A 26,706-nucleotide genomic window follows, 5' to 3' on the forward strand; every position below is an offset into this window, starting at 1 on the left:
CCTGGCCAAGGTGTTGTGCAGTCTCCAGTCTGCATGATCCCACTTTGCTGAGCCCAGGGAGATTCCAGCTGAGCTGGAGCTGCAGTGTCCTGTGCAGTGGATGCTGTCCCTGGGTGCACACAGCCTGTAGCCAGCCCGGTGCCACTGCCACCCCTCTGTGTGTGCAGCTGCTCTGGTTTCACCTTGCCCAGCTCTCTGCAGCTTTCCTGGTGGCTCAGAAGTGCAGAAAGCCAGAATTCCACTGTTTGCTCTTTTCAGTGTGTTGAGGAAATCTGCTGTGGCCTCTTTAGTCTTCCCCAGATGAAGAAATTGCCCTCTTGAAGCACTAATTGAAATCACCATCTGTAAGTGTGCTGGGTGTTCTCCTGCCTGTCTCTTAGGTTGGCTAAATCTCCGAGTAGGGCTGACACAGCAGCCTAATTACAGATTTAATTATACTTATCAGGCACACAGAAGAAATGCTGTTCTTTGGCCCTGTACATTTTAGGACTTTCCCAGCTCTGCTCAGCCTGGGGCTGAGTACTCAGAGCCAGAAATCAGCTCAGGGGCCCTGGGAGGGTCAGCCCTGGTGGTCCTGGGTCTTTGGGGGTGGGGGGTCCCAGTGTTGTCATTGCAGGGTGCTTGGCTGTGGCTCCAGCTGTGTCACCAGTGGGTTCCTCGTGGCAGGTGGCTGATGAAGTCCCCCCATCATGAACTATGGAGCAGTGCAGAGTCTGTCCCTTTGACAAGCAGCAGGATTTTGGCCAGGAGAAACCTTGTGGAATTCAACCTTTTCATGCTGATGTTCATAACTCACTTCCCATCACCTTTTTCCCAACAAAAATCTAATGGTGGCATTTGAATTCAAGTGAAACCAGCTCAGGGTAACCACACTGGAAGCTGCTGCAGGTTGATCAGAAGTTCCTCACAAAATCCCACTGGAATAAAGGATATTTACCTAAAAACCCTGGGAGCTGCCACTACTCTGGAGTACTTTTGTTATCTCAGAGTGCAGCTCCTGGGAGGCTGGGGGCAGCAATCAGGGCTCTGCTGTGGTGTGTGGGGCAGGTCCTGCCCGGGGTCATTGTCCTGCCTGTCTGTTCCTGGTTGTTAATGGGACTTTGGAGATGATCTGAAATGAGTGGAAGTCAGGGAAGCACTTAATAAATGAGCATCAAGGACTGTAGGACCTAACATGGACATAGTCATTTCTCTGGAGATGATGTCAACAGCAAATCTCCTGTAATTGGCAGGGGGATTTATGCCTGGTGATAAGCCCTTTGATCTGCCTCCCTTTACTGGAGCTTGGGGCTTTGTCATAAATAAAGTGGGGATTTATGGGTTTGTTCCATGCTGCAGACTATGGCAGGGGACACAAAAGAGCTGTTGCCAGGCATTTAACAGGAGTTGGCCTCTCCAGGGGAACAGCCAAGGTCTTCCTCTGTCACACAGGCTGCTCTTCCTCTGAAGATCAGAGGCTGTTTCTGGCTGACCTCTGTGGTGTGCAGCACAGCCATTCTCTGCTCGGCTTAAACTTTGAGGAGGATCCAGTGATGTGTCCCACAGCTCCTCATTTTAAGATCTCTGTCCAAAACATGTAACATCAGCTTCCTTGGCCTCAGGCCAGCAAGAGGTGGGAATTGGGGAAAATGTGGACTTTTGAAAGAATTTTTGGAGCATTTTGTGGGTGGATGACTAGGAACAACTCGAAGTTGTATGGCTGTGAGCCAGCAGAGAAGGGCTTCCAGGGCCCTGGTGTGTGCCCACGTGGCTGATGGCAGCGTGGTGTCTGGTGCTCAGTAACTATGGAAATCCTCGAGGAAGGGGGCTGGGAGTTCCAGGGCTCTCTGCCAAGCTCTGTGTGCCTACAGGACAGCCCAGATGAGCCCATTTAGGCTCAGTCCTGTGGCAGTGGGCGAGCTGAGCCCTCTCAGTGCCTTACAATGAGCTGCAGCACGGCGAGCACCAACCCTCTCCCAAATTATCCCTGGGGAATAGCTCTGGAGAGCTGTGGGGCCCCTCAGGTGTATCTGTGTTTGATTTGGGCACTGGCAAACCCTGGGCTGGGGGCTGTGTGCTTGGAGCAGCCCATGCCTTTGACCAGAGCTCTGTTGGTTTTCCTGCTGCAGATTGGGGACAGGAGCGGGGAGCAGACAGCCCAGCTGAACATGGCCCAGCTCAGGGCAACCCTGGGCTTGGGCCCTGGGGAAGAGGACCTGGCTGCAGCTCATCCCTACTCTGGCTACGAGGCACAAGGTGAGTTCCTGGCATTTTGGTGGCGTTGGGAAGTCTCAGAAATTAGGTGGTGTGGGGAGGGGAAGGCGTTTGCAAGTGGACAGGAAATAGAAATGCTGGAGCAGAATAAGCTGTGGAGTGAGTGCCTTCACCACAAAGGGATGTTTGCTCTGTGCTTTCCACAAGCTGCAAAGGCAGGAAATGGTCCCCAAAAAAGGGTACAGAAGGAGTTAATGGAATTAATCTGCATTGGGAATGAAATTCCACGTGCCATGCAGCAAACCAGCTTTTGTGTCTTTTAAAGCTCTGCGGGGCTCTTTTCTCTGATTTGACTGATACCTGAGGCTTTCAGGAGTGACTGGCAGGGATTTTTGGCTGCTCTTGTTCTGATTAGCACCCAGTAACAAGCCCAGGGCAGGGGCTGGAGGCAGGCTGGGCCCATCAGCACACACTGGGTGACATCTCACCCCTGGAACACCTGCAGCAGTGCTGAACGTGGAAACGAGATGTGGCAACACTTGGTCACAGCAGGCAGAGTGGCTTTCCTGGGCTCTGGGTCACTGTGGCTGTGCTGCCAGGGAGCAGGGTGGCACAGACAGGTCAGCACAGTGCTGCCAGGACTGTCCTAGACTGCCCACTGCCCGTGGGTGGGTGCCTGGCACTGCCAGCTGGCAGCTCCGTGCTGGGGCAGAGTTATTAATGCACACACCCTGCATCCCAGGAGGTGTCACTGATTAAAAATGACCTTGTGGCACAGGCACATTGCCCTGTGGGTAGCACTGACGTGGAGGGGATGATGCTGGGGCTGAGGCATTGTGCCCTGGAGGGGCAGGAGGGCCTGGCTGTGTGTGTGTGTGTGCCCTGTATTGATCTCACATTGATAACCTGCTACCTCACTGCTGGAGCTTCTCCTGGCAAGGGGAGGGTTGGGGAGGGAGCCAGCACATCCTGCCATGCCCCACTGGAGCTGAGCTGTTGCCTCAAAGGCTGGAGAGCCACAGCAGCTCCCCCAGGCTCCCTGTGCACCTCCTCTCCTCTTGTAACCCCTGCAGAACTCAGGCCTGGCATCTCCTCAGGGGCTTCCTTCTGGCAGGTGAAAGGGGGAGAGGAAATGAGCCTCAGTGCTGGTGCTGTGTCTGGGTCACAGGCAGTGTGGATGTGGCCCACGGGCTGCTCAGTGCCCTCTGGATATCCAGATGTGCTGTGTTAACATCTGGAGCCAGCAGTGATGTTTCTGTCAGAGGCAGAGCCGTGCAGGTCTGTGTGTGTGGGATCCCTGGAGGATGGGAAGGGGCTGAGGAGCAGCAGGCAGAGCTCTGGAGGTTGCAGTGACCCCGTTAATCCATGGTGCTTTCCCTCACATTCCCAAGGCTGGGGCTCTTTGTTGAGAGAAGGACAAAGTGTTCTTGGGAGGAACAGCAGCAAACAACTGGGATTTGCAGTACAGGGAGAGAAGGATCTTGAGAGCTGATTTCCCCTCTCCAGGTCCTGGGACTCTGCTGGGGAGGTAAAATCAGCTCTGTGTTGGTGGGCTGGGGATACAGGGAGGGAGTGTGAGGTCACACCTGGCTGAGCTCTGCAGGTGGGGAGGGGGCTGGCACTGTCCCAGGGGGATGGGGAGAGGAGCCTGACTCCTTGATTTCTCCTTAGCTTTTATCCTTTCCAGCTCTCTTATTCCAAACTTCACTGGAGGATGAGAGGCCACCAATGTGTCCCTGAGCCCTTGAGGGGAGGGAGATGTATTTTATGACTGCCAGAAATTTTGGTACCCTCCTGTGCACCTATTAAATGATTAGAAGAGCATAATTATTTATATTATTAATAGCATCAATTTCCAGCCAGAGGAACATCTGTTTCTGTGATAGGAAGCAGGTGAGAGAGTTGAGATTGGAGTTGGCTCCTGAACCAGCCATGCCTTTTGATGTTAACAAATCTCATGGTGAGGAGAGCTTTCCTTTTTTTTTTTTTTTCCATTCAGATTCTTTTTCCTGCTTAAGGTTACAAAATGGCTGCATATTCCTAAGGATGCTAAAACCCTCTGATTAGGCAAATGTGATTAAACACATCAGTTTCACCAAGCAGGTACAATAAAGCTTCCTACCAAAGGCTGGGCCAGGTTTTCACTGTGGTGTCCTTGACAGGTTCCTTCTTGGTCACTGCCCTTCCCTGGGCTCTGGGGGTGGAAGGAGTGCCTGATGTTTCTCTCTGCTGTTCTGGCTCCCCTTGCTGAGCTCTTGATGATTTTAATTAATATTCTGAGAGTATTTGGATGTCAGAAGACAAAGCTGGAGGCTGGGGAAGTGGCTGCAGAAGTCTTGTGAAAGCAGCGACCTTGTTGAGAAAGGCAAACACAGAGAGCTTAAAGCAACAAACTGAAGGAAGCTGGAGAGGAGCTGGAACACCAAGTAAATAAACAGGGGCTGGGTTTGCTTCTCCAAACAACCAAAAATGTGGCCCTGAATAAATCTCCTTCTCTTTCACACACTGCAGGCTGAGAGTTGAGTACTGGTAGGCTTTGCCTTTGGAGAGAATGAAGGATTTTCTGTGGCTCCAGGGGGTTGTTTTTAGGGGTGAAGGAAAGCAGGGTGAGAATCAGCACTGGGGGATGTCCTGGGGTGCAGACAGAGACAGCCCTGGTGCCCTTTTGCAGATGAGCTGAAGCTGCAGATCTGCTCTGTGAGGAGCTGCCTGTCCCCAGCATGGACTGGGAGCACTGAGCTGACCCTTCCTGGTCCTGCCTGGGTGGGCAATCAGGGCTGGGGATGCTGCCCTGATCCTCTGGGGGATCCTGCCAGCTGGGAGGGGGCACAGGGACAGGGATCCCCCAGGGGCTGGAGGCAGACAGGAGCCCTGGCCCCCTCAGTGCCTCTGCACAGTGAGAAATGGCTCTGGGCTGCTTCTCCTCTGCTCTCCTCAGCCTCAGCCATCCCTGCTGGCAGCAGCAGAGGCAGGAGACACGAAACAACCTCTGCTGGCAGCTGGCAGTGGGTGGGGAGGGCTGCAGGTGTTCAGGAGGCGTTGGCATGGGGATGCTGCCAGAGCTGGCTGCTGGCAGGGTTTCTGTGCTGTTTGCAGAGCTCAGACACCACTGCCCTGCTGGGCTTGCTCTGAGGGCAGGGCAGGACTCAGCCCTGAGCCTGCCTGGGAGCAAACCCACTGCAGTGCTGGAGTATGAGGTGGTCTCACAGCTCTGGTGATTGCTGGGGTGTTGGGCACAGCTTTGATTTTGATTTTGGTTTCCCCCCCCCACAGGCAATGGGCATCAGCCTTCCTGTTTTTAGGGGGGAAGGCAGCCAAGGTGACAATCAGCACTGGGGGATGTCCTTGGGTGCAGACAGACAGCCCTGGTGCCCTTTTGCAGATGAGCTGAAGCTGCAGATCTGCTCTGTGAGGAGCTGCCTGTCCCCAGCATGGACTGGGAGCACTGAGCTGACCCTTCCTGCTCAAGGCTGGAGTAAAGTTTATTTAAAGGTAAAGCCTTGGCAGTTTGGGTCAAAGAATGAGCCTGACTCCTCTCTCTGCTGATCTCCTGCTGAGAAGTGGCAGGCACGAGGCTGTTCCTGCTTGTCTGCTGTTCCAGGGGCTCCGTGCTGGGATTGCTCATCCCTGTGTGAGGCAGCCCTGCTCCAGGCTGTGTTCTGCAGTGGGCACAGCACCCCACTCCTTCCTGAGCACTGCTCAGCTCTGTGGGGCTCTGCATCCTCAGTGCAGGTTTGAGCTCATCTCTTCACAGGAATCTTTGAACCCTTGGATCAATCAGACTGGAATAGAAAAAAAATCTGCTTTTATGTTTTCCAGCCTGTTTGTTTTTGTTTGTTTGCTCGCTTTAAATATCTTTGAAGTACCTAAAAAGTGTTTAGGGCTGATAAACCAGGCAGGATTGACCATCCCTCTGCTGATGCAAGCAGGGAGGAGGTGATGCTGCCAGCCTGTGCCTGGGGCTGGGATGCTGCCCAGCCACAGGGATGTTCCTTCCCTGTAGTTTGCTCAATCTTCCTGCAGAAAACTGTCAGCTGAGAGCTGTGGCTGTGTGAGAGCAGCATCTTGCTGACAGTGGGCCAGCTCCGCTCCCTCAGGCTGTGATTTCACTGTCTGGGAAGCATTTGCCTTCCCTGGGGCAGAGTTGGGGTCACATCCCCAGCATGGAACCTGCTCAGTCCCCACCAGTCACACTGAGCAAGGGCAGCAATTGAAAGTGCTTGATGTTAAATCTCCTCAGCTGGATTTGATTTTTCCCAGGAGCTGCAGCTCAGCCTTTTTTTTCCTGGTGAAAAGGAAAGCCTGATGCTGTGCTGCTGAGGCAGGGGGTGATGGATGAGGTGCTGCAGGAGCAGGGTGGCTTTTGGCCCAGGGGAAGGAAGGATTGGTGGGCTGGTGGCTTTGCTGTGCTCCAGCAGGGGCTCCCAGGGAGAGCTGGGGCAGATATTCCATGTGCCTGCAGGAAGGAGCCCTGTCTGTGTGGCCCTTCAGGGAGCAGGGCAGGAGAGCTGCCTCCACAGGGGGTTCTGCAGTGAAGATTCAGGATTCTCAAGGATGCCTCCTCTTTATAATGAGTTTTTTCTAAATCCTCTGCTGTTACAGCTGTGAAGTCATTCCAGCAGCACTGGTGGGGGGGATGAACCTCTGAGTCATTTGGATTTTAAACTCAGTAATTTAGCACTCACTTCAGACTGCCCCAGTACTGGCTTTAGGAAGTTTTAAAATACTCAGGAAGAGTATTTAATGTTCCTCTCTCATCCTGCTGTGTCCATGAGCCTCCTTCCCAGCACTGGTGTATAATACAGCAGGAGTTCCTGGCTCACAGCAGAGGAAATGCTCCAGGACTGGAGAAGATGATGTTGTGCTACTGAAATTTGTTTTATCTTGATGCCAGGGGAGATGGCAAGTGCTGGAAAAGAGGATGAGGAACAGGCCAGTTCTTGAAGCCTGTGGCAGAGAAGGGACAACGTGGCTTGTGGCAAAGCCATCCATCCAATCAAGATTAAATCTCTTGTTGTGGGGAGGGAGATCTTCTTGGAAATCACTGGTTCTGGGAAGGCTGAAGTTCCCTTTGGCTGCAGTTCCAGACTCCAGCAGCACTCCCAGCTCTGCTGTGCTCTCTGGTTCCTGAGTGCACCTTCCCAGACAGTTTTCCTTGGTAGCTGCTGGCTAGGAGATGCCCAGGCTGTGATGCTGCTCTGGCCAAGAGCACAGCACTGCCCTTAGGAACAAGATTCCTCTGCTCACTGGACCTTTCATTCAGCACAGAGCAAGAAAAGAGAAGAAGGAAGTTCTCTTTCTTGCCCAGCTAGAATTTCTTTTTCTCTCCTAAACCTTCCTGTATGGATGGCCAGGGTGTGCTTTGGCATTCCTCTGAGCAGGGCAAGGCCAGAGCCTCAGCAGAGTCCCTGTCATCCCTGGGGTGACCTCAGGACCATTCCCTGGCAGGGACAAGCCCTGGGACAGCCAACCTTGGCTTAGCAAAAACCCCTGGCAGAGCTCAGGAGCCCAGTCCAGCGTGGGCACGTTCTGGGAGCTGCTGGCTGATCTCAGGAGGAGGGATCAGTCCATCCCCCTTCTTTTTTAGAGGATTTTACTGTGGGTGTTTGGTGGCTGCTAAGCTGACACGTGGCTGCTCCTTCTCTGCCCTCCCTGAGTCAGTCTGGAGGACAAACTTGTGTCCTTGGGCTTGTCTGGCTGCTGGAGATGTTGCCCCTGTTAATTATTGTGTGTCACTTTTAGCTAAACCCTGGGTTTGATCTCTGCTTGCTCAACACCAGCTGATAATGGATGGTGGGAGGTCATGAGACTCTGCTGCATCCTGGAGGGAAAATCCTGCCCTCAGAAACGAGCCAGGTGCTGCTGCCAAGTCCATCTCACCTCTGTTGAATGAGCCTTGGGGTTCTGAGCCTCCTGCCAGCCTGCTCCACCCAGCTCAGCTGATCTCCCCAGAGATCCCTGTGTCCCCACAAGTGTTCCTCTCTGCAGCAGAGATTGCCTGGGGGGGTTTGGTTACAGGAGGCTGAGCCTGACATGCCCAACCTTCCCACAGCCTCCAGGCTTGTCTTTCTCAAGTGTTTCAGGGTTGGGTGATCAGTGTTTTCTGCCAATACCCCTCCTAAATATTTCATTCTTTGACCCAAATTACCAATATTTTATTTGCAAATCAACCTTGGTTAGAGAAAAGCTAATGCCTATTGCACATCTAGGGGAAAACTGAAATAAGGATGTGCCCAACACCACAGCAATTACTCAAGAGTTGTAAGGCTACAAATAAGATCCCCTTGTGTTCCAAGACTGCTGGGGGAGTAAATAAATAACAAATAAGAAAAAAGAAGCTCCCTTGTGCCATTCCTACCTGCAAGGAGGATTCTTTTTCCAGGTTTTATCTCTCCCACGTGACTGTCAGGGCTCTTTGGCCAGTGATCCAGAGCATCTCCTCATTCCCTCTCCCCATCCAAGGAGCCTCTGTGCCAGCTGCTCACCCTGAGTGCAGGCAGGAAATGCCCCAGGGCTCTGGGTGCTGTGTGCCTGGGCAGCACTGCTGTTATTGCTGTTATTTCTGTTCTTTTCAGCCCATTGCTCAGCTGTCAGACTGGATTGTGGAGATGCAGAGCTGGGGTGACACAAACACAGCATCTTCTGCCAGATCAGCCAGGCAAGCATCTTGATGCAAAGGGAATTTCTCTGTGCTGCCACAAGATTGTGTGCAGCTTTTGGAAAGGAGCAGTTTTGCCACAGAGGAGAAAACTGCAGGATTCTTGTTCTGGAGCAGGGCTTTGTTGTGCTCAGGGCCTGTTGGGAGGCTGAGATTTGCTTGTGCTCAGGGTAGAGCTGATCCCAGCAGAGCAGGGATCAATCCTGTCCTTGTGGCTCTGCATCCTCAGCCACAGAAGGACCCAGAGCTGTTGGGATTCCCTGGTCCTTCCCTGCCTGCAGGAGCAGGGGCAGCAGATGGCCCTTCCATGGATGGGCACACAGCAGCTTGGCACCAGCATTTTATGGCCCAGTCATTGTAAATAACTGATATTATTTGCTTTCTCTATTTAGAGGAAAGTATTGTTCTACCCCAGTAGCAACTGGGAAAACAAATGCCACCATTTATCAGGCAAGTGCTGACAATAATAGAGGTCAAGTGGATTTATAGTGCCAGAACCCATTATGTGTTTGAAGACTAATTAAAGCCTTAAATGAGATGCTTGTCCTACTGGAGGATGCTTTTTTTTTTTTTCCCTTCTTTCTTTTCCTGCTGCTGTGCTTGTTCTTCCCCTCCCCCTTGCCTCTGTAAGAGCTTTGCTGTAATAAAGGAGCACGAGGCTGACAGAGCTCCCCTGATGAGATGTCAGCAGAGGATGACTGGAGATGCTCTGGGAGCACTGGACCCTATCCCCACTGTCACCTGGGGGCTGGGAAGGGTTTCCAGACCAGCATTCCACCCCAAACAACTGGCTTGGCTGCTCTGATGTAATTATCCTGAGCAATGTTTAGAGTTGTCTGACAGGATCAAGGTTTGGGTCTGTACAGAGCAGGGGGAGGCACTGTCCAGGGCTGAGAGAATGCAGGTACAGGGGGAAATGACCTTTTCATGAGAATACAGCAAGTCCTGATGTGGGATTTGTGTGTTTGGGGTGCCCAGCCCGTGTTCTGTGGGGCTGCTCACCCAGGAGTGCTGCAGGCAGCAGGGGCTGATGCTGGCTCCTCAACCTTTCCCTGCTGGTTTTCCTTGGAGTCCCCTGTCAGGTTGAATTCTGCCTGCTCTGGCACAGCCCCCCCGAGGGATCCAGCCTGTTCCAGCTGCAGATACAGAACTGGGGCTGTGGCTGGGTGGGGGGGCCCTGCTCTGCTGCTCCTGGAGCTGCAGGAGAGGGGGCAGAGCTGGGGCTTATCAAAGCACATGTCAGCCTGATGAGAGCTCCTGCCAGGGCTCCCTGAGTCGCTGCTACACATGTTCAGCTCTATCTTGTCACTGCAATCTCTACCCATGTTCAGCTCTATCTTGTCACTGCAATCTCTACCCATGTTCAGCTCTATCTTGTCACTGCAATCTCTACCCATGTTCAGCTCTATCTTGTCACTGCAATCTCTACCCATGTTCAGCTCCATCTTGTCACTGCAATCTCTGGGAGATGGAGCCTGTCCAGGCAGGAACAAAGCCTTGTCTGCCCAGCTTGCCCTGGTGCTCCTTTCCATGAGGTGATCCCATCACCATGCTTGATAAACCTTCCTTGTGTTCTCTGTGGCTGCAGATTAAAGACAAGAATGTCAGAACCGTTAAATTCGCCTCGGCAGCCAAATTGCAAAAGCAAAAAGTTAAAAATTTTTTTAAAAATCTCCCTTGGTTTGTGGTGCTGTTGAGATCATAGATGGGGAGGAGGAAGAGATTTTGAAAAAAAATATTTAAAAAAGGAACAACACCCCTGAAAAGAGCAACATCCCAGGAGCTCCAGGAAAACAGGGCATGAATGCAGCCAGTCAGGAGCGTTGCTCAGCTGATGTTCACAAGAAGGTTTCAACTTGCTCTCTTTGAGACCTCAGTAAACCTCCAAGACAGAGAGAGCATTTAGAAAGGCCCCTGAGGTTTTCCATTTCTCTGCAGCAGGCTTGGTAAATATGCCAATAAATTCTGGAGAGAGAGAGAGAGAGGGGAAAAACATTCCAGAGGAGCAGACCTGAGTTTTGAGCTGCTCAATCCTTCACATCCCCACTGCTGCTGTGGAGCAGCCCTGGGGAGAAGGAGGCAGAGCTCAGCTTTGGCTGAGCTTTAAGTGGTGCTGCAGGTATTTCTGGGCAAAATAAGGTGGGAGAGGCTGAAAGTTACATCTGGAGCCATCTGAGGGAATGGAGACAGAAAGTTAGCAGGACTCCTCCTGCCGTGGGATGCTTGTGAGTATGGAAAGCTCTGCTCTCCTGGAAGGTGGATGAGGATGTGTGGGATGAGAAGGGGAGAAGCTCCCACAAGTCTGGTGGGGTTTGCTGCTGGTGTGGATAAAGTTTCTTGTAGACCTGGGTGACAGGGACCCTCTTAATGCTGCTTGTTTTAGTGGTGGTGAGTGGGGACAGTGCCCCCAGCACTGGCTGGGATTTCTGAGTTGGGTGAAGTTTTTTTGTAATTCTGAACTTCTTCCTTTCTCACGTCGAGTGTGTGCAAACCCCACACAGTCACAGACAGCCACCAGCATCAGAGCAAGAGGAAAAGATGAGTTGTTCTGCTGGGGTAGACTCAGCTGCCTGGGTCTATTCAATTAACAGCAGGCAGCTTTTCTCTGCTCGGAGATTAATGGCTGCTGGCCAGCAGTTCAGTGCTCTGGGAACACACAAAAGCACCTGGGGATGGAGGTGTGTAATTAATGACTCTTTAGACAGCTGGAAATGATGTGTGTTTATCTAACTGGGCACACTTTGCTGCTTTCTTGCTTTCCTGGAAGTGGCTGTTAAAGGGAGCTGTGATGCACGCTCACTTCCAGGGCTGGGCTGGCCTCTGGAGCCCAGATGTGCCTCTGATCAGGTGCTTGGAGGTGACTTTTCCTCCAGATCCGCCTTGTTGCTGTAGCTTGTTCTGAGGGAAGCCATGAGCAGCTGTAGCAGTGTCCAGAGAGTGTAACTGGGAGCAGCCCAGCACTGCTGTCCCCTCCTGCCTGAGCGACGTGGCAGCAGCCAAAGGTCCTTCAGCCAGGACTGGCAGCACCCAAAGGTCCTTCAGCCATCTCCTCCCTGCTGAGGGTGGTGGAAATGTGGTGGAGCAAAGGGAGTGTTCTCCAGGGATGGGGTTGTTGGGCATCAGAGGGGCTGCCCAGGCAGTCAGCACCCCCGGGGGTGTTCAAGGAGTGACTGGACGTGGCACTCAGTGCTCTGATCTGGGTGACAGGGTGGGAATTGGTTGGATTTGAGGTCTTGGAGGCCTTTTCCAGCACAAATGTTCTGAGCTGCTGACAGGTGGGCCCCTGGCTTTGTGTGGAGGGGATGAGCTTGGTGGGAACACTGACTGCTCCTCATGACGCGTGTTCAGTGTCTGTTCTCCACCTCCAGCCCTGATGTCAGTCCCCCTGAACTCAAAGCCTGGTAATGAATCACCTTAAAACAAAGCTGGTGCTGGTGTGCTTTTTGGAGGAGAGAGGCAGAAATGTGCAGAAATGTTTTGCTGATTGGAATCTTTATGGCTGCAAGCAGCAAATCCCTTCAGGGTGGTGAGGGGCACAGACATCAACTTCAGGTCACTTTTGGCCGAGCTGTGATGTGAGTTTGTGACCCTTTATTTATTATTTAAATAATAAATAAATTTGTTATTTATTTCCCCTAGAAGGAGCAAACTCAGGGTAGGAAAGCTGCAGTCTTGGAATCCAAGGGGATCTTATTTGTAGCCTTACAACTCTTGAGTTACTGCTGTGGTTGTTGGGCACATCTTTGATTTCGGTTTTCCCCCAGATGTGCAACAGGAATTAGCTTTTCTCTAACCAAGGGTGATTTGCAAATAAAAGACCCAGCTGGTCTGAGCTGGTGCCTTTGAAGCTGAGCTTCTCAAAGCAGGGCTGTCCTTGGAGTTGGTTCAGTTTGGATCCAGCTGTGGTGGCATCTGGAGCCCTGGGTGTGCTGGTGGAGGAATCCCTGGAGCCTTTTTCCATTTGATCCCCATGCTCTGCTTTCAGCCAGCCTCGATTGGTGAATTTTGTGCCTTTTCTCTGTTGTGTTTACCCAGTGAGCAGCTCTGTGGCCCCTGAGCTCAGAGGGGCACTGGGCTGGGCTGGGGGAGCTGAGGAATGGTGGGGTTTGGGGAGGTGGCTGCTGCAGGAAGCACCCAGAGCTCTGTGGTTTCCATTCTCAGGGCTCAGCACAGGGATCATCCCTCCCAGGATTTCCCCTCGAGCCTGGAAGGTGTCACAGGACCCTGAGTGCAGAGTATTGGGCTCTGCCCTTGTGGGGATATGGGATGTCACATGGGGATCAGCTCAGCTGAGCCTTCAGGAGCCATCAGGGCAGGGCAGAAGCTTTCCCAGGTGTGGTGAAAGCATCCCAGGGCCACTTGGTACATCCTGGCTGTTTGTCAGCAGGGCAGGAGCAGCTGAAGGAGCTTGAAGGGAGACTGGAGGTAAAGAAGGTTTGGAAACCAGGAGTGAACTGTGTTTCACCCACTCTGTTGTTGTTGGAATCAAACATCAAAATCTTATGAAATCTCAAATAAATATCATAAATCCTGCCAAGTTTTGATTCCTCTTTCAGGTTCAAGGCAAGATTTTGTTCCCCTTGAGGCTGGGCCTATGATTGTTAGAACACATTTGCTCCTTCACTTAGTTTTCCAGCCTCTGTGACTGTAGAGAAAAGCTCAAATTGAGTCCCAGAAACATTCTTTCAGCTATAAACATGATGATAAAGCAGAAAATCCACAGATGTATTAAATTGTCTCTTTGTTCTGATTTTTCTCAATGTCAGTCCCGTGGCTTTTGTGGTTTAGGGTGAGGTTTGTAATTCCTGAATTCCAGAGACCTTGTCTGAGATTTGGGTCATGGTGTGACCTGGCTGCAGCTCGATAGCCAAAGCCTCACACTGCCCTGTGACAGTGCTTTAAAAACACCCAAAACAATGAGAGAAAAACCTCCAGATTTGACTCTCAAGGCCAGCACAGCTGCATCATCCCACCCCTTTGACTTTTAGTTAACCAGAGCAGAGATCTGCCATGGTTTGGGTTCTCTCTGTGTGACATTTGTGTGTTGGTGACACCCCCCTGATGTGAGAGTGTTGTTTTGCAGGAGCCAGGCCAAAGAGGCTCCAGAGGAACAGCATGGACAGCTTAGACCTCCTCAAGTTCCCTTCTGAAAAGGTAAGCAAAGATGTCTGGCCTCAAAGATTGCCAGTGGGAATCTGTGCACAGATTCCAATGGGTTTGTTGTTGCCTGGCTTCATTTGCAGGGAAATATGCAATTAGCAGATCTCACTGGAGTCAATGGGATTAACCAAAGAGGGTTTCTAGAGAGCTTGGAGGAGAGGAACAGCTGCTCTGTTACTAAAAAGGCACTTAACACTCAAAGCTGGGAAGTCACTTCTGGGCTTTTTTTGAAGAAGCAGCCCTTGATTGGAAGGATCATTGTGAGCAGCTTAGCCCCTGAGTGGCTGCCAGTGCCTGTCACCCCAGTGGAGGGACACAGAGGGCACACACAGGAGATGGAGCACTGCAGGAGGCAGAGGGTTTGTTCCAGGGGTTGCTTTGCTCCTGGGATTGTCAGATCTGAGCAGATCAGAGTTTCCTCTGTGTCCCCAGGGCTGCTCCTGCAGCAGCTGGAGGCTCTGAGCTATTTCAGCCTCTCAGAAGATCCTGCTGCTGCTGCCCAGGGCTCAGCCTGCCCCTTCCAGAGGGACTGGCCAGGCCTGCAGCCTTGCTGCCTTTTTAGAATGTTTCTGGCACAAATCATCCCCATTCACCCAGTGCTTTCCAGGCACAGCATTTCCAGAACTGTCACAGGGAGGAAAAGCTCACCCAAGCTGCAGGTGGGTGTAGATGGTCCATGGGACACAACCTCAGGCTTGAGAAACCATTTAGGTACCTAAAAATCCCAGCAAACACTGGGAAGGGCAGGCAAAAGCTTCTCCTTGAATTACCTCTCTGTGGAAAATAAATTCCAAATGTCCTGATGTATTTTGATCAATTCTCCCAGTGCCCCTTGGCTGTTTTGGCTTTTCCTGCTCTCACCCACGTGACTCCATCTCGGGGTGTGGATGGCAGGGACAGCAGGGCCAGGGTCAGGGGACATTGACTGTCCCCATCAGAGCAGCAGAGCCCTGAGGGCTGGCCAGGGGCTGTGCTGGGCTCTGGCTGGCTGTTCATGCTGCTGTTCCTGCTCTCTGCTGTAGGAGCTGAGCTTCACTCAGTAGCTCAGGCAGGGTCAGGGGTTTCAGGGCTTCTGTGGGAGGATGGAGCAAGCAGGAGCTGTGGGGTCAGGGGGAGCCCTCCTGTTCCCCTGCAGTGACCTTGGCAGGGTGTGAGGTCACCTCTCCCTCAGAGTGCTCTGGAGCAGTTCCTCTGCTCTGTCCCTCTGGGTTCCAGCCCTGGGAGAGCTCCTGTGCTTTGTGCTGTGGTGGGAGTGAGGAGGAGTAAGGAGTGACCCATGGGGTGAACCCTGACCTCTCCAGCATCCTCTGGTCATTGTCTCTGCCAGAAATGTCTTCTCTTTCTTCTCTGCCAGGGCCTTCAAAGCCAGCACAGCCCCCTGGTACCCCCCTGCCAGGAGCTCCTGTCCAGTGCCTCTCACAGAGCTGGGGCACAGGAACACCCACCTTGGTTCTGAGCTCCAGCACCCTGCAGGAGCACGGCTCCCTGCTCACCCTGCTCCCTCCAGTGTGTCTCACTCATTTCATCTCCTCTGGTTTTGTCTCCCAGCCTCTTGTTTATTCCTTTGTGTACCAGACTCAAATCTCTTTCTCACACTCTGGGGTTCACCCTGAAGGTGCCCACGTGCAGAAATTGAGTCATCTCTCCTGTTGTCATGCACTGAGCACTGTGAGGGCTCCAACCAAGGCACTCTCCACTTCTGATTTATATTCCTGTGGCTGCTTTTTAAGATCTGGGCACTGGCCTGGCTGTGCTGGTGCCATCAACATGGCAACGAATCTCTCCTTCCTTCTCATTATTCCTGTTTGGGGTCTGAGTCACCTGTGTTTCCCCACACCTGGGGTGTCAATCCTGTGTTTCCAATCCTGTGTTTCCATCCTGTGTTTTAATCTTGTGTTTCCATCCTGTGTTTCTGTGTCTGTGGGAGCCCTGAGCACCAGCCCACCTGTGCTCCTGTGCCTCTCCTGCTCTGTGGGTAGAGCTCCACCAAACCCTGAGGCAGGCAATGGCTGCAGTGACTGTTTGTTGCTTTCCCAAGGAGCAGAATGGGGACAGCCACCACGTGGGAGAGCTGAAGATCTCAGGGAAGGAGTTCCTGTCGTTACCTGCCAGAACGAGGAAGCACCGGGAGCACCAGGCCAGCTCGGAGAGGAAAGCCCAGGGATCCCCTCTGGATGCTGGGGAGCTCAGGGTCCAGGTGCCACAGTCGGTAAGAAGATGATTTTAATCTCCAGTGCTGATCTGAGAGCTCCTCATCTTTGTTTTTACCTCATTTCCAGCCGGGTGTGGGGGTGGCAGGGGGGACTTTTGGCTGGAAAGGAGGTTCTGTAGCTGTGCTCTGTTTGTTGGCTCTGGGGGCAGCTGTGGGCAAATCCTTTTGTCATTTTGAGCCTCAGCATCACTGTCCTTTTAGCTGAGCACTGGAACCAGTCTCCATCACAAGCTGTGTCTCTGTGGTGACATTTAAAATCTTCTCTTGAGGGACAGGAGCCTGGAGCTGAGCTTATCGGAGTTTAGGATTGTCAGGATGTGATGCCTTGAATTCCAGAAAAGCACAGCAGTTTGGGTGCTTTGTGGAGCTTGAATTGATCAGCTCCTGGGGCTCATGAGTGGGATTGGTGCCTTCAAACAGCAGAGCCCTTCCTTGTCTCTGGCAAACAACCAGAAGTGCTGGTTTGCTGTTGCCTTTGCCAAATGTGGGACTGCAGAAGTTCTGCCTCATGTTCTGATCACACTGATGGTCAGTGTGCAGAGAGGTCTCTTAGAATTCATCAGAGATGGTAGAAATCATCATCCAGGAGCTTTTCTTTGGGAGCAGCACAGGTGGAGCTCATTTCCTCAAGAGCTGGCCCTGGTGTTGGTGATTTCCAGGTTCCTGCCCTGATCAGTCTGGGCTCAGCTCCCTGCTGAGGATCCATGTCCTGGGGAGCTCCCCAGATGCCTTTTTGCTGGTTTTAACCTGACAGTTCTGCTGGCTTGGAGCCCTTCCCTTCCTCTGCTGTTGATGTTTGTGGTGACACATGGCAAACACAAATACTGGGGAGCTTTCCTGCAGCTGTGCTGGCTTTGTGCCCAGCCCTGGAAGCAGGGCTCACACCCACAGTGGTGGCACCTTCCTGCATGCTGGGAGGGGGCTTGGAGCTGTTTGAACTCAGGTGAGAAAGCCCCAAACCCTCAGCTTGTTGCCAGGAGAGATGAAGCATGAATGATCAGTGATCTCATGGGTGCTGGAAGGATTGAGGTTTTTGCTTTGCACTGGGTCTCTAACACACTATCACAGCTCTGTGATCATGCACTGATTCCAGATGGAAGAAATCCAAGCCAGAAAAGATAGGCCTATTTTTTTTTTTTAACTTGGCATTTAAGAAAAAAGAGAAATTAAATATTTTCATGTTGCCTAAGAAAGAGTCAGAGCTGCAGAGCTTGGGATGAAGCCTGGCTGTGGAGTGGGGATGCTTGAAGGGAATTCTGGCTCTGAGTCCTTTGTTCCTCAGCTGTGGATCATGGGGAGAATACATCCTGCTGTACCTGTGTGCATGAGTGTGTGGACACATCCTTTTTTTACCACAGACATTCCTGATTTCCAGTTCTCTGGCCACTGGAGGCCGAATTTTTACACCAACTGGGTTTTTAAAAAATTTTTTAGACTTCTCTGAGCTCATTCTTCGTTCCCCACAGTGCTCATGGAAATGGTCTGCTGGGAAAAACATTTCCTGCAGCTCACAGGTGCAAACATGATCAGTGAGAAGGAAAACAAAGCTCATCTGAGCCAGAGAGGAGCCAGCAGCATGGGGGCACACAAGGCAATACAAAGAGAGAAAAAAAAACACTTCTGCCAGAAATAGCCTTGTATTTTTAACTCAGACATTCAGCCAGAGACCAAACAAGAGCCACGCTCCATCAGGAGCTGGGGAAGGCATTCCTGAGGAGTGGAGCTGTGGGTCCATGGAAAATGGCTTTGCCAGCCCCTGGTGACCCCTTGGCAGCACCTGTGGGGTTTGGGGAGAGGTCACTGGGCTCTGGGGTGGCTCTGGGGTCACTTCGGGCACTTTTGCTGTGTTGGAGCTCCCAGCTTTGCCAGGCTGACTCTGCAGCACGGGCCAGACCTCAGGATGTTCAAAGTCAGGGTTGTCCTGTGGGTTCTGCCATGAGCAAAGCAACCCCTCTGTGTTCTGCTGTCATGGGGGAGTTGGAAAGCTGCAGTTCCATCCATGGGAGCCTTTGCAGACAAAGGGAGCAAAGCCCACCCCAGGGGGAGAGAAGCTTTTCCTGGTCAGGCTGTTCAGACAGCAACTCCACCAGATTCCTCATTTTGCACGGAAAAATGCAAAAACTTTCTTTAATCCATTGGTAAACTGTGAGTCCTTAGTTAGAGGTGATCTCTGAAGGTTGGTCTGAGGTGCCACAATCCCTGCTGTCCATGGCAGAGGAAAACCCAGAGTGTGAGCAGGGAAAAAAATATCCCAGGTCCAGCAGTGTGACCTCTGGGTCAGCCCTGCTGCCAGCCCTGCTCTGAGCTCCATCCCAAAGGCACATCCAGCCCTGAACTCCATCCCAGGGGCACATCCAGCCCTGCCCTGAGCTCCATCCCAAGGGCACATCCAGCCCTGCCCTGAGCTCAGCCCAAGGGCAGATCCAGCCCTGCCCTGAGCTCCATCCCAAGGGCACATCCAGCCCTGCCCTGAGCTCCATCCCAAGGGCACATCCAGCCTGGGAGGTGCTGGGGGTGATGTGTCTGACTCAGAGCTCCTGCACTCACCCCCCACCCATCCCCTGCCTGTTGTTTACCTCCCTCTTCCCCTGCTGTGCTGGGGGAATGCTGCTCCCCTGCCTCCCCCGGGGAGGTTCCAGGGGCGTGATGATGGCTGTGAAGTTGTTGGAGCTTGGCATGGCAGGAGCCCTGGTGGTTGTCATTAGCACTGGTGATGATGCTGCTAATTACCGAGCTGCTGGGAAACTCCCCTTGGGAGGAGGCGGAGGGGAGTGAGTGAGCAGGGGATGGAGAGGAGCCTGTCCCTCCTGGCTGCTCCGTGGGCCCTGAGAGGAGGGCTCAGCCTGCAGGAGAAGCCGTGGGGATGCTGGCATGGATGGGAGCAGCCATGGCCCAGCTGCTGCGGAAGGTAGGAGAGCGTGGCAGGGCCCCTGTGCCTCACACCTGCCTGCCACTGCTCTGCAAGAGGCTGCTGCTCAATGTGCTGCTCTTGCAGGAGGGTCCTGACCCTGCTGGGGCACACAGGGGCTTCCTTACCCTTCCCAGGGCCCCCTGAAGTGGGAGATTTCCCAGCCATGGCTGGTAGTGGCTTGGAGGAGAAGGACCAGCCCTGGCAGGGTGTGGGGATGAGCAAGGTCCTGTTCACCTGGGAGCCCAGGTGTGCAGCTCCCCTGGGGGTGCTCAGGGCTGTGAGTGCCCTGAGGAGGATTTGGTCTGGGGGAAGCTGATGAGGGTGAGGTGCTTTTGGTCACGTTTTTGCTCTGGTGCAGCAGAGCCCTGAGCAAAAGGGGCTGCATTAGAGCTCTGTCCCTGTGCCTGCAGCTGTGGGCAGCCAGATCCAGGTCCCTCCAAATCCCTCCCTGGGACTCGTGCAGTGCACACCTTTCTCAGTTTCCTCTCTTTTAAAAGGAACATCAAAGCAGGGGGTTTGTGCTACATGAACTTGCAGACATCAAAGGCTTGCTCATAAGTTTAACCCCTCTCTCCACTGTGCTGAAGGTCAGAATGCTCCAGCTTGGGTTTGACTTGGTAGCAGATGTGTTTTAGGGGGTGATTAGAAGGTTCCTGGAAGGATGGGATTTTTCTAACACTTCAGAAATATCAGAGATTGTGTCCTTCACCCTCCCCTGTGCAGAAGGAGAGGGCCCATGGAGGAAAGGGGCTGAGTATTCTGGAAAAGACTTCCTGGGGACCTGCCCCAGTTCTGGGCCTGTGTTTGAGGTCAGTGGGCCTGAGCATCACTCAGAGCTCAAGGGCTAAACCAATTTATTGTGTCAAGGTCCAACAGCTGGAGCAAAACCCATGGAGCAAGGTAAGGATCCAACCCACCCCTCTCTGGATCTGTGCTCTGAAATGTCCTGGTCCTCTGGACTCTCCCCTTCCCAGGGAGTGACTCCTCACTCTGCAGAGCTGTCCCCCAGCCTGTCCTCAGCCAGGCCCATTTATAGGCAAGGGGAAGAGGAGCTGTGTGTGCCTGCAGTGATGGCCTGCAGGGATGGCTTGCTGATGGATTTAGACACTGAACGATTTTCAAGCACTCTGCATCGCCAAACATTCCCTGGGACAAATGTTTTTATAAGGCCTTTTTTATGATGACAGGGAGAAGCAGCCATAAAAGAAAGGAATTTTTTTGTAGGTCATACATCCCCACCCCAGAGGCAGGCTGCCAGAGTTGTTTTGGTGGTTTTCTGTCTCAGGATTTATTGGGGGGCTGTTGGTTGCTGGATGCTCGTGGTTGAGGGTCAGCCCTGGGGGCAGTGTCAGGGAGCAGATCTGGAGGGTTCTGCCTGTCCCTGCTGAATCAGGGCTTGTCCAGGCAGCTCTTGGCTGGCAGGTGTCCCCATCCCTCCCCTGTGACTTCACTGGGAGCTGCAGAATGGGCTGGATGGGTGCTGGGGTGCAGGGATGTGTCAGCCTTGGGAGCTGCTGGCCCCACAGCCTCCTTTCCCTGGTTGTCTTGTGTTGTTTGAGGGGAGATTGGCACTTGCCCAGTTCCCTCTGGAGCTGGGATGTGGGGTTTGCACCAGGCAGCCTTCGCTGCTCTGTGGTGCCTGTGCATCCTCCCTGTTTTAACATCAGCTCGGTCCCTGCTTCATCTCCCTGTGTGTGAATGCCACAGCACAGGGGCAGTGCAGATCACACCCTCCCTCACCCCACAGCCTCCAGGTTGCTCAGCTGCAGGGCTGTAATTATGCCATTAGTGCTGGTCAGACTTTCTGCTGTAAACGTGCTCTGAGAGGAAGGCAGAAGCCAGAGCCAGGGAGAGAGGAAAGGCAGCTGCTGCTAAATTTAAGACTGTTCCTATGACACCTGGAGGCTGCTGTGGTGGTGTCAGTCCTCTTGGAAGGGAGCAGGTAAACACAGAGCCTTGTTCTCAGGGTGCTTTATCTCCCTGCTCAGCTGCTGGGACCTTCCAAAGTGCTCGGGGCAGGGAGGCTGTGCTGGTTCCTGGCTGGAGGCAGGAAAACCTGGAGAGCTCCAGCCTGACAGGTATGGGGAGGCTCTGCCAGGGATTGGGGCTCTTGGGAGAAGCAGTCAGGGGCGTCTCCCCAGAGTCATCTTAGATTGTCTGACCTGTCTTTCTCTCTGAGTCTCTTTGTTAAGCTGTAGGGTTCTCTCATCTCCTGCTCTGCCTCAGCTGGGCTCCTTGCACAGATGCTGCACAAGCCAGGAGAGGTGTAAGAACTGCTCCCCCAAAGCTGGAGGTGCAGCAGAGCCAGAGCCAAGGCTCTCAGGAGTTCTGCAGAGCCCTGACAGTAATTCTTCTGTGGGACTTTGGTCATGGGAGGCAGGGAAATAAACGTGGGGATAGAAAAGCTCTGCAAAAAGTGGCTGCAGGAGAGAAGGTGGGGGGAGGCAGCAGCATTTTCTGGCTTGTGCTGCCTCTGCTGCATTCGTTGCCTCAGAGGCAAATTATCAGTTTCTTCCTTGAATATGAACAGCTGCCAGGTAATGAATTCCCCCTCTCTGTTTTATAATGGCATTAAAATTGGGATTTGCCTTAGTTTTCTCTGTAATTATCCAATGAGCCTGTGTGAGTGAGAGGGAGGCAGGGCAGAGCTGGCTCTGCTGCAGGCGAGTGTCGTGCCTGGGGATTGAACTTGGGAATGGCCCTTCCTGAAGGGCAGATCCCAGGGATTGAATTTGGGAATGGCCCTTCCTGAAGGGCAGATCCCAGGGATTGAATTTGGGAATGGCCCTTCCTGAAGGGCAGATCCCAGGGATTGAATTTGGGAATGGCCCTTCCTGAAGGGCAGATCCCAGGGATTGAATTTGGGAATGGCCCTTCCTGAGAAGGAAACTTCCACGTGCTCCCTGGGACAGGGCTGGTGTTGGCAGGGCAGTGTCTGTTTGGGCTGCAGGGATCAATGTCCCTGCTCTCCCTGTCTTTGGGATATTTCTGTTGCTTGCACACCCTCTTGCTGTGTTTTCCCTCCTCCCAGGCTGTGGATCAGAGCTGAGCCTTGTGGAGGGAGATGGGAGCCAGGATTTGCACAAGCCTCTGCCTGTGCCCCAGCCACACACAGGGCACAGAGCCCAGGGCTGTGCCATGAGCAGGAGGGTGTCCAAGCCCTGGCAGCTGCAGGGGTGGCACCAAGGACACCCAGGGTCTGGGTGCTTCTCTGGTTGAGGATCAGGGACTTCATATTCCATCCTTAACTGGCTCCATGTGGAGGCCACCTCTGGGGCTAGGAAACTGGGAGGAAAAGGCTCTTACCAGAGGAGTCTGCTCTAGGAAGGAGGTGAAAGCTGAGCTGGTTGTCCAAGGCCACCCAGCAGACTCGTGCTGGAGGTCTGGAGGTCGATGAGCCAGGCTGGAGGTGACAAACCAAGCTCCCCAAACCCATTCTTGACTCACTGTAACTGAGTTTGCAGTTATTGGCACTTTGAAACCCTAATTGAGGTCTGCTTTACTCCTTGCACAACCTTTTCTCCCGGCAAACTGTCAGCCATCAAGTGGGATGAGACAGTAAAAGAGATGTTACACTCACCATTTCCTAGAAACTGTCACTTTAAAGGGAACAGCACAGGGAAAAAAGGATGAATTGAAGCCAAACCCAGAGCGATAAGGCTCCAAATGTTTGATTTCTCTCAAAATCTGGAACCTTTCATTCCTTTCTTGGGTCTCTGCTGTGCCTGAGGCACCTTGTACCTTCACAGTTCTGGCCTCTGGCATTTATTAAGCTTCACATGGCAGAAGAGCTTAAAAAATATCATAGCCCAGGTTCTCTTTGGATGGAAATCAGCCTAATTGGGCTTAAATCCCTGGAGCTGGGGTGACACCAGATGACAAGGGAGCCTCTGGTGACTTGGGGCTGTGTTTGGTTTTCTTGCACAACCATCCCTGAGCTCCCAGCTGTGGCTGGGGGGGTCTGGCATGGATAGATCCAGCAGGTCCCTGTGCTGGGAAGGGCTCAGAAGGTGTCCCTGGTTTGGGCACTGGCTGCAGGCTGGGCACAGCCTGTGTCAGGTTAAGGTGGCCTCTGCTCACACCTCACCTTCAGCATCCACATGTTCCCATTAGCTGTGCTATTTTTAAGCCTCCCTAGGCAGTTAACACCAATTAATCTAAAAAAGCCCAAATAATGGTTTTTCAGAGCCCCTGGCTCCTTCCCCTTCCCCATGTGGCCCCAGGAGCCCTGGCAGAACTGAGGCCAGTGAGGGCTCAGAGTGCAGGGCTGGCTGGAGAGGCTCCCCTGGGGAGATGTGCAGTTAGAGCAGAGCCCCAAACCATCCCATGGATCCAACTTTTCCAGCCTGGCTCCTGCTGTTTGTGCCACAGGGGAAGTTCCAGCTTCCTGCAGTGCTCATTGCAGGGCAGCCAATGCAGCCCTGTCTGGGAGCCAGCAGAGCCAGGCACTTCATGTGCCTGGGTGCAGGAGGTGCCACTCCCTGGGACCTGCAGGAAAGTCCCAGGAGGATTTTTTGCCTGTGTCTAAAGCCACTTGAATCCCATTGTTCTCTGGGCACTGTCACGTGGAGCAAACCCCAAAGAGGGTGTAGTTCCATCCTGCCCTTTGCAGCAGCAGGTACCAGAGCAGGAGATGCTTCTGCCTGATAGGAGCTGCTCCTGCCTTTGCATGTGATTTTTGTCTTGCCTGTTTCAACTCTCCTGAGCAGGTCAGACAGACCGTGGCTGCAGTGGCAAGCCCAGAGGTAGCAGCCCCAGCAGGGCCAGGATTTCATGTTTTGTGGGGTGCCTTGCACAACAAAGCCTTGATCTGGAACGCGGCCTTCAGGCATTTCTGGGCTGGGAGTAAATAATAATTAAGATCTGGGTGTGTGCTGAGCAGGGGGTGTTTATGTGCAGGCTGGATGTGTTATGGGTGCTGATGTGGATGGGTGTGCACAGCTCCACTTCCCCCATCCCCACAACCCCTGGGAAAGGTGCTGCATCTGCTCAGCTCCTTCTTAAAACCTCGGTGTGCTCAGAGCAAGTAGGTGTCTAAATAAGTCTGATTCAAGGAAGCTGCACAGTTTTGGCAATCCAGAGACGTGCAGGCTTTTTTTGCAATGCATTTTCAAAGCAAACTGTCAGGAGGTCCCAGTGTGAGGTGCAGGGAGTGCAAGGGATGGGGAGAGCAGGGCACCTCTGCAGCTGGAGCATTGGATTGTCTCCATCACTGAAGAGGAGCTCACCTGCCCTGCTCCGTGGGGCTTGGAGTGGGGAGGTGGATAGAGAAAGTGCTCTAGATATTAACCTTGTGCTAATTAACCAGGAATATGGGTTATACCCTTTCAAGCAACTGAGTTATTTCAGCTTAGTAAATTAGTGCTGCTCAGCTGAGACTCCACGGCTGAGCATGGTCCTGGTTCCCCCCTCTCCAAGTGCAGGGTCAGTCACTGCAGTGAGTTGTAGCCAAAACTCTGTGTTTTACTGCTTTGGGTGTGTGCTGGTGTGCACAGCCAGGTACCACAGCCCTGGGTGAGAGCTACACCCCAAAAACTCACTGCTTGTTGTCATCCACCTCCAGCCTGAGCTGTTCCAAGCAGCAGCTCAGGTTCACTCCCAGTTTTGGTGTTTAAGGGATTCCCAAGGTTTTTGATGGGCCATTCTGACCTCTGTAGCCACTCATCTTCTCCAGAGACTGACCTGGAGTGAGAATGCACAAGGACCTTGTGTCCTTGGTTGGTAAAACAAGCTCTAGATACTGAATCCAGGCTGTTGTGTTTCTGTTAAATAGTGCCAGGGAAACCCAGCCTGGCGTGGTAAATGCTGTCAAAATCCACGAGGAAAAGTTGCTACATTAACTGCAGAGGATTGTGTGAATCGACAGAAGAGAAGCCAGGAGTAATTCCCCCTGGTCTCAGCAGTGAGGGCTGGACTGACCTGTGATCTCAGGACAGTTGTGTAGCTGAGGAAAAAGGGTTAATGTGGCTGTAGCACAAAGTGGCTCAATCTGGTCACGGTGGCTGTGACTTCCAGACAGCCAGATCAGCCCTGCAAGCAGCAGAGGTGTCAGTAACACCTGAGGCAGACACCCCTGGGCTCCCTCCAAATGCAATCAGCAATGATATTGTCACCTGCAGTGAGGCACAGCCCTGTGCTTGAGCTTGTGTGGCAGCAGGGCATGGTCCCAACAGGTCAGCACTGACTGCATTTCGGAAGGAGGGAGCGTGGGTGAGTTATTTTGATTTTGTTTGGAACAATAAAACCAGAGTTATTTGAAATCTTAACAACAGAACCAGCTTTTAGCACCGGCGTTTATAGGGATGAGTGGGCGAGTTGTTTAAAGGGAAAAAAATCTTTGAAAAGTGTCCAAGTGAGGGTGATAATTTCATGCTCCAAGGGAAGCGTGTGCACATCCTGGGCCTGGGCAGGGTGTGGATGGGCTGTGCCAGGGGCTGGGCACAGCACAGTGCAGGGCACACGTGTGCCCAGGGCACGCTCAGCTCCCTGAGCTCCAGCCTGACGTGGTAGGTGGTGTCTCTGCAGATCACAGATGTCTCGCTCATTATTCTTTGCTGCATCCTAAACTCAGAGGGAAAATGTCATTTCCTCATGTTGTTGCAAGCACCTCTCCCCCTCTGTTATACCCTTTTCTGCCTTTTCCCCTGTTCCAGCTGCAGGTTCCCCCTTTCAGAGCTCCCCAAAGGGAGCTCAGCTCTTCAGATCAGGGGCACAGTCCCCGTCCTGGTTCATTCCCCTGTTGCCCTCTCTGTGCATGGATCCCTGATCTCAGCCCCAGTGGGAATGGGGCTGCAGCACCAGCTCTGAGCTCACAGGAGCTGTGGCTGTGCCCTGCCCTCCCTCAACCCTTCTCTTCCTCTTCAGTCAGGGCCAGGTACTGAGCTGGGAGTCCTGATCTCAGGTCCCACACAGTTTCCATCTTTCTCTGGAAAATACTGGGTGGCTCCTGGAAATGAATTTACTGGTGTGGAACAGCATGGGCAGTTCCCCAAAGCTGTTCAGGTTAAAGTGATTTCCTACTTTTGCAGTGAAAAATGAGAGTGAAGGACAAGTGTGGACAGAGAGCCGAGAGTGCCAGTGGGGCTCTGTCCCCATTTTGCCCCTTTGGAAAAGTGCTTTTCTTCCCAGTGCCCCATTTCACTGTCAGTAAATTCCCATTTCACAAACGTGAGGTAAGAGCAGCTCTTTGGCTGCAGCGTGGCATTTCCATCTTTCCCTGTTTAAAACCCTGTTGCAATTAGAAATTTCCCTCTGTCGAGCAGTGTTACATTTAAATCAAGAGATGCTTATGGCTGAGCAGCCTAGGCTCTTGCAATAAGACAAAAAAACCACACATATCTAATAATATGAGGAGCAGGAGGACTATCAGGAGCTAAAAATGGTCCTTCAGTATTTTGGTGCTTTAAATCCAAGCGATCAGAGTGTGTCTGTGTGTGCACAGAGCGTGTGCTGCCTGTGCCTGCGGAGCCGAGCGTGTTTGCAGATGTAGTTTGGGAGAATCGATCCCAATCTATTTTTAAGGTGAAGTGAGTGTGGCGGGTGGGAGGTGAGGAGGTGGAAGGGAAGCTAAAT

The 26,706-nt window shown here is 52.8% G+C and overlaps 1 protein-coding gene across 9 annotated transcripts in view; it reads left to right on the forward strand.

The window, feature by feature from the left end:
• Positions 1-26,706, forward strand: part of GPSM1 (G protein signaling modulator 1) — a 63,690-nt gene that overhangs the window by 26,991 nt on the left and 9,993 nt on the right. For 3 of the 9 annotated variants that reach the window (XM_018917611.3, XM_009093356.4, XM_018917613.3), the window contains exons 9-11: positions 2,109-2,235; positions 13,935-14,005; positions 16,050-16,220. In XM_018917611.3, the coding sequence (XP_018773156.1) occupies positions 2,109-2,235; positions 13,935-14,005; positions 16,050-16,220 (369 nt within the window). The other 6 variants (XM_018917614.3, XM_050981030.1, XM_050981032.1 and 3 more) reach the window with 6 other exon arrangements.

This window comes from Serinus canaria, chromosome 17, assembly GCF_022539315.1.
Source record: "Serinus canaria isolate serCan28SL12 chromosome 17, serCan2020, whole genome shotgun sequence".
NCBI classification, from domain to species: Eukaryota; Metazoa; Chordata; class Aves; order Passeriformes; family Fringillidae; genus Serinus; species Serinus canaria.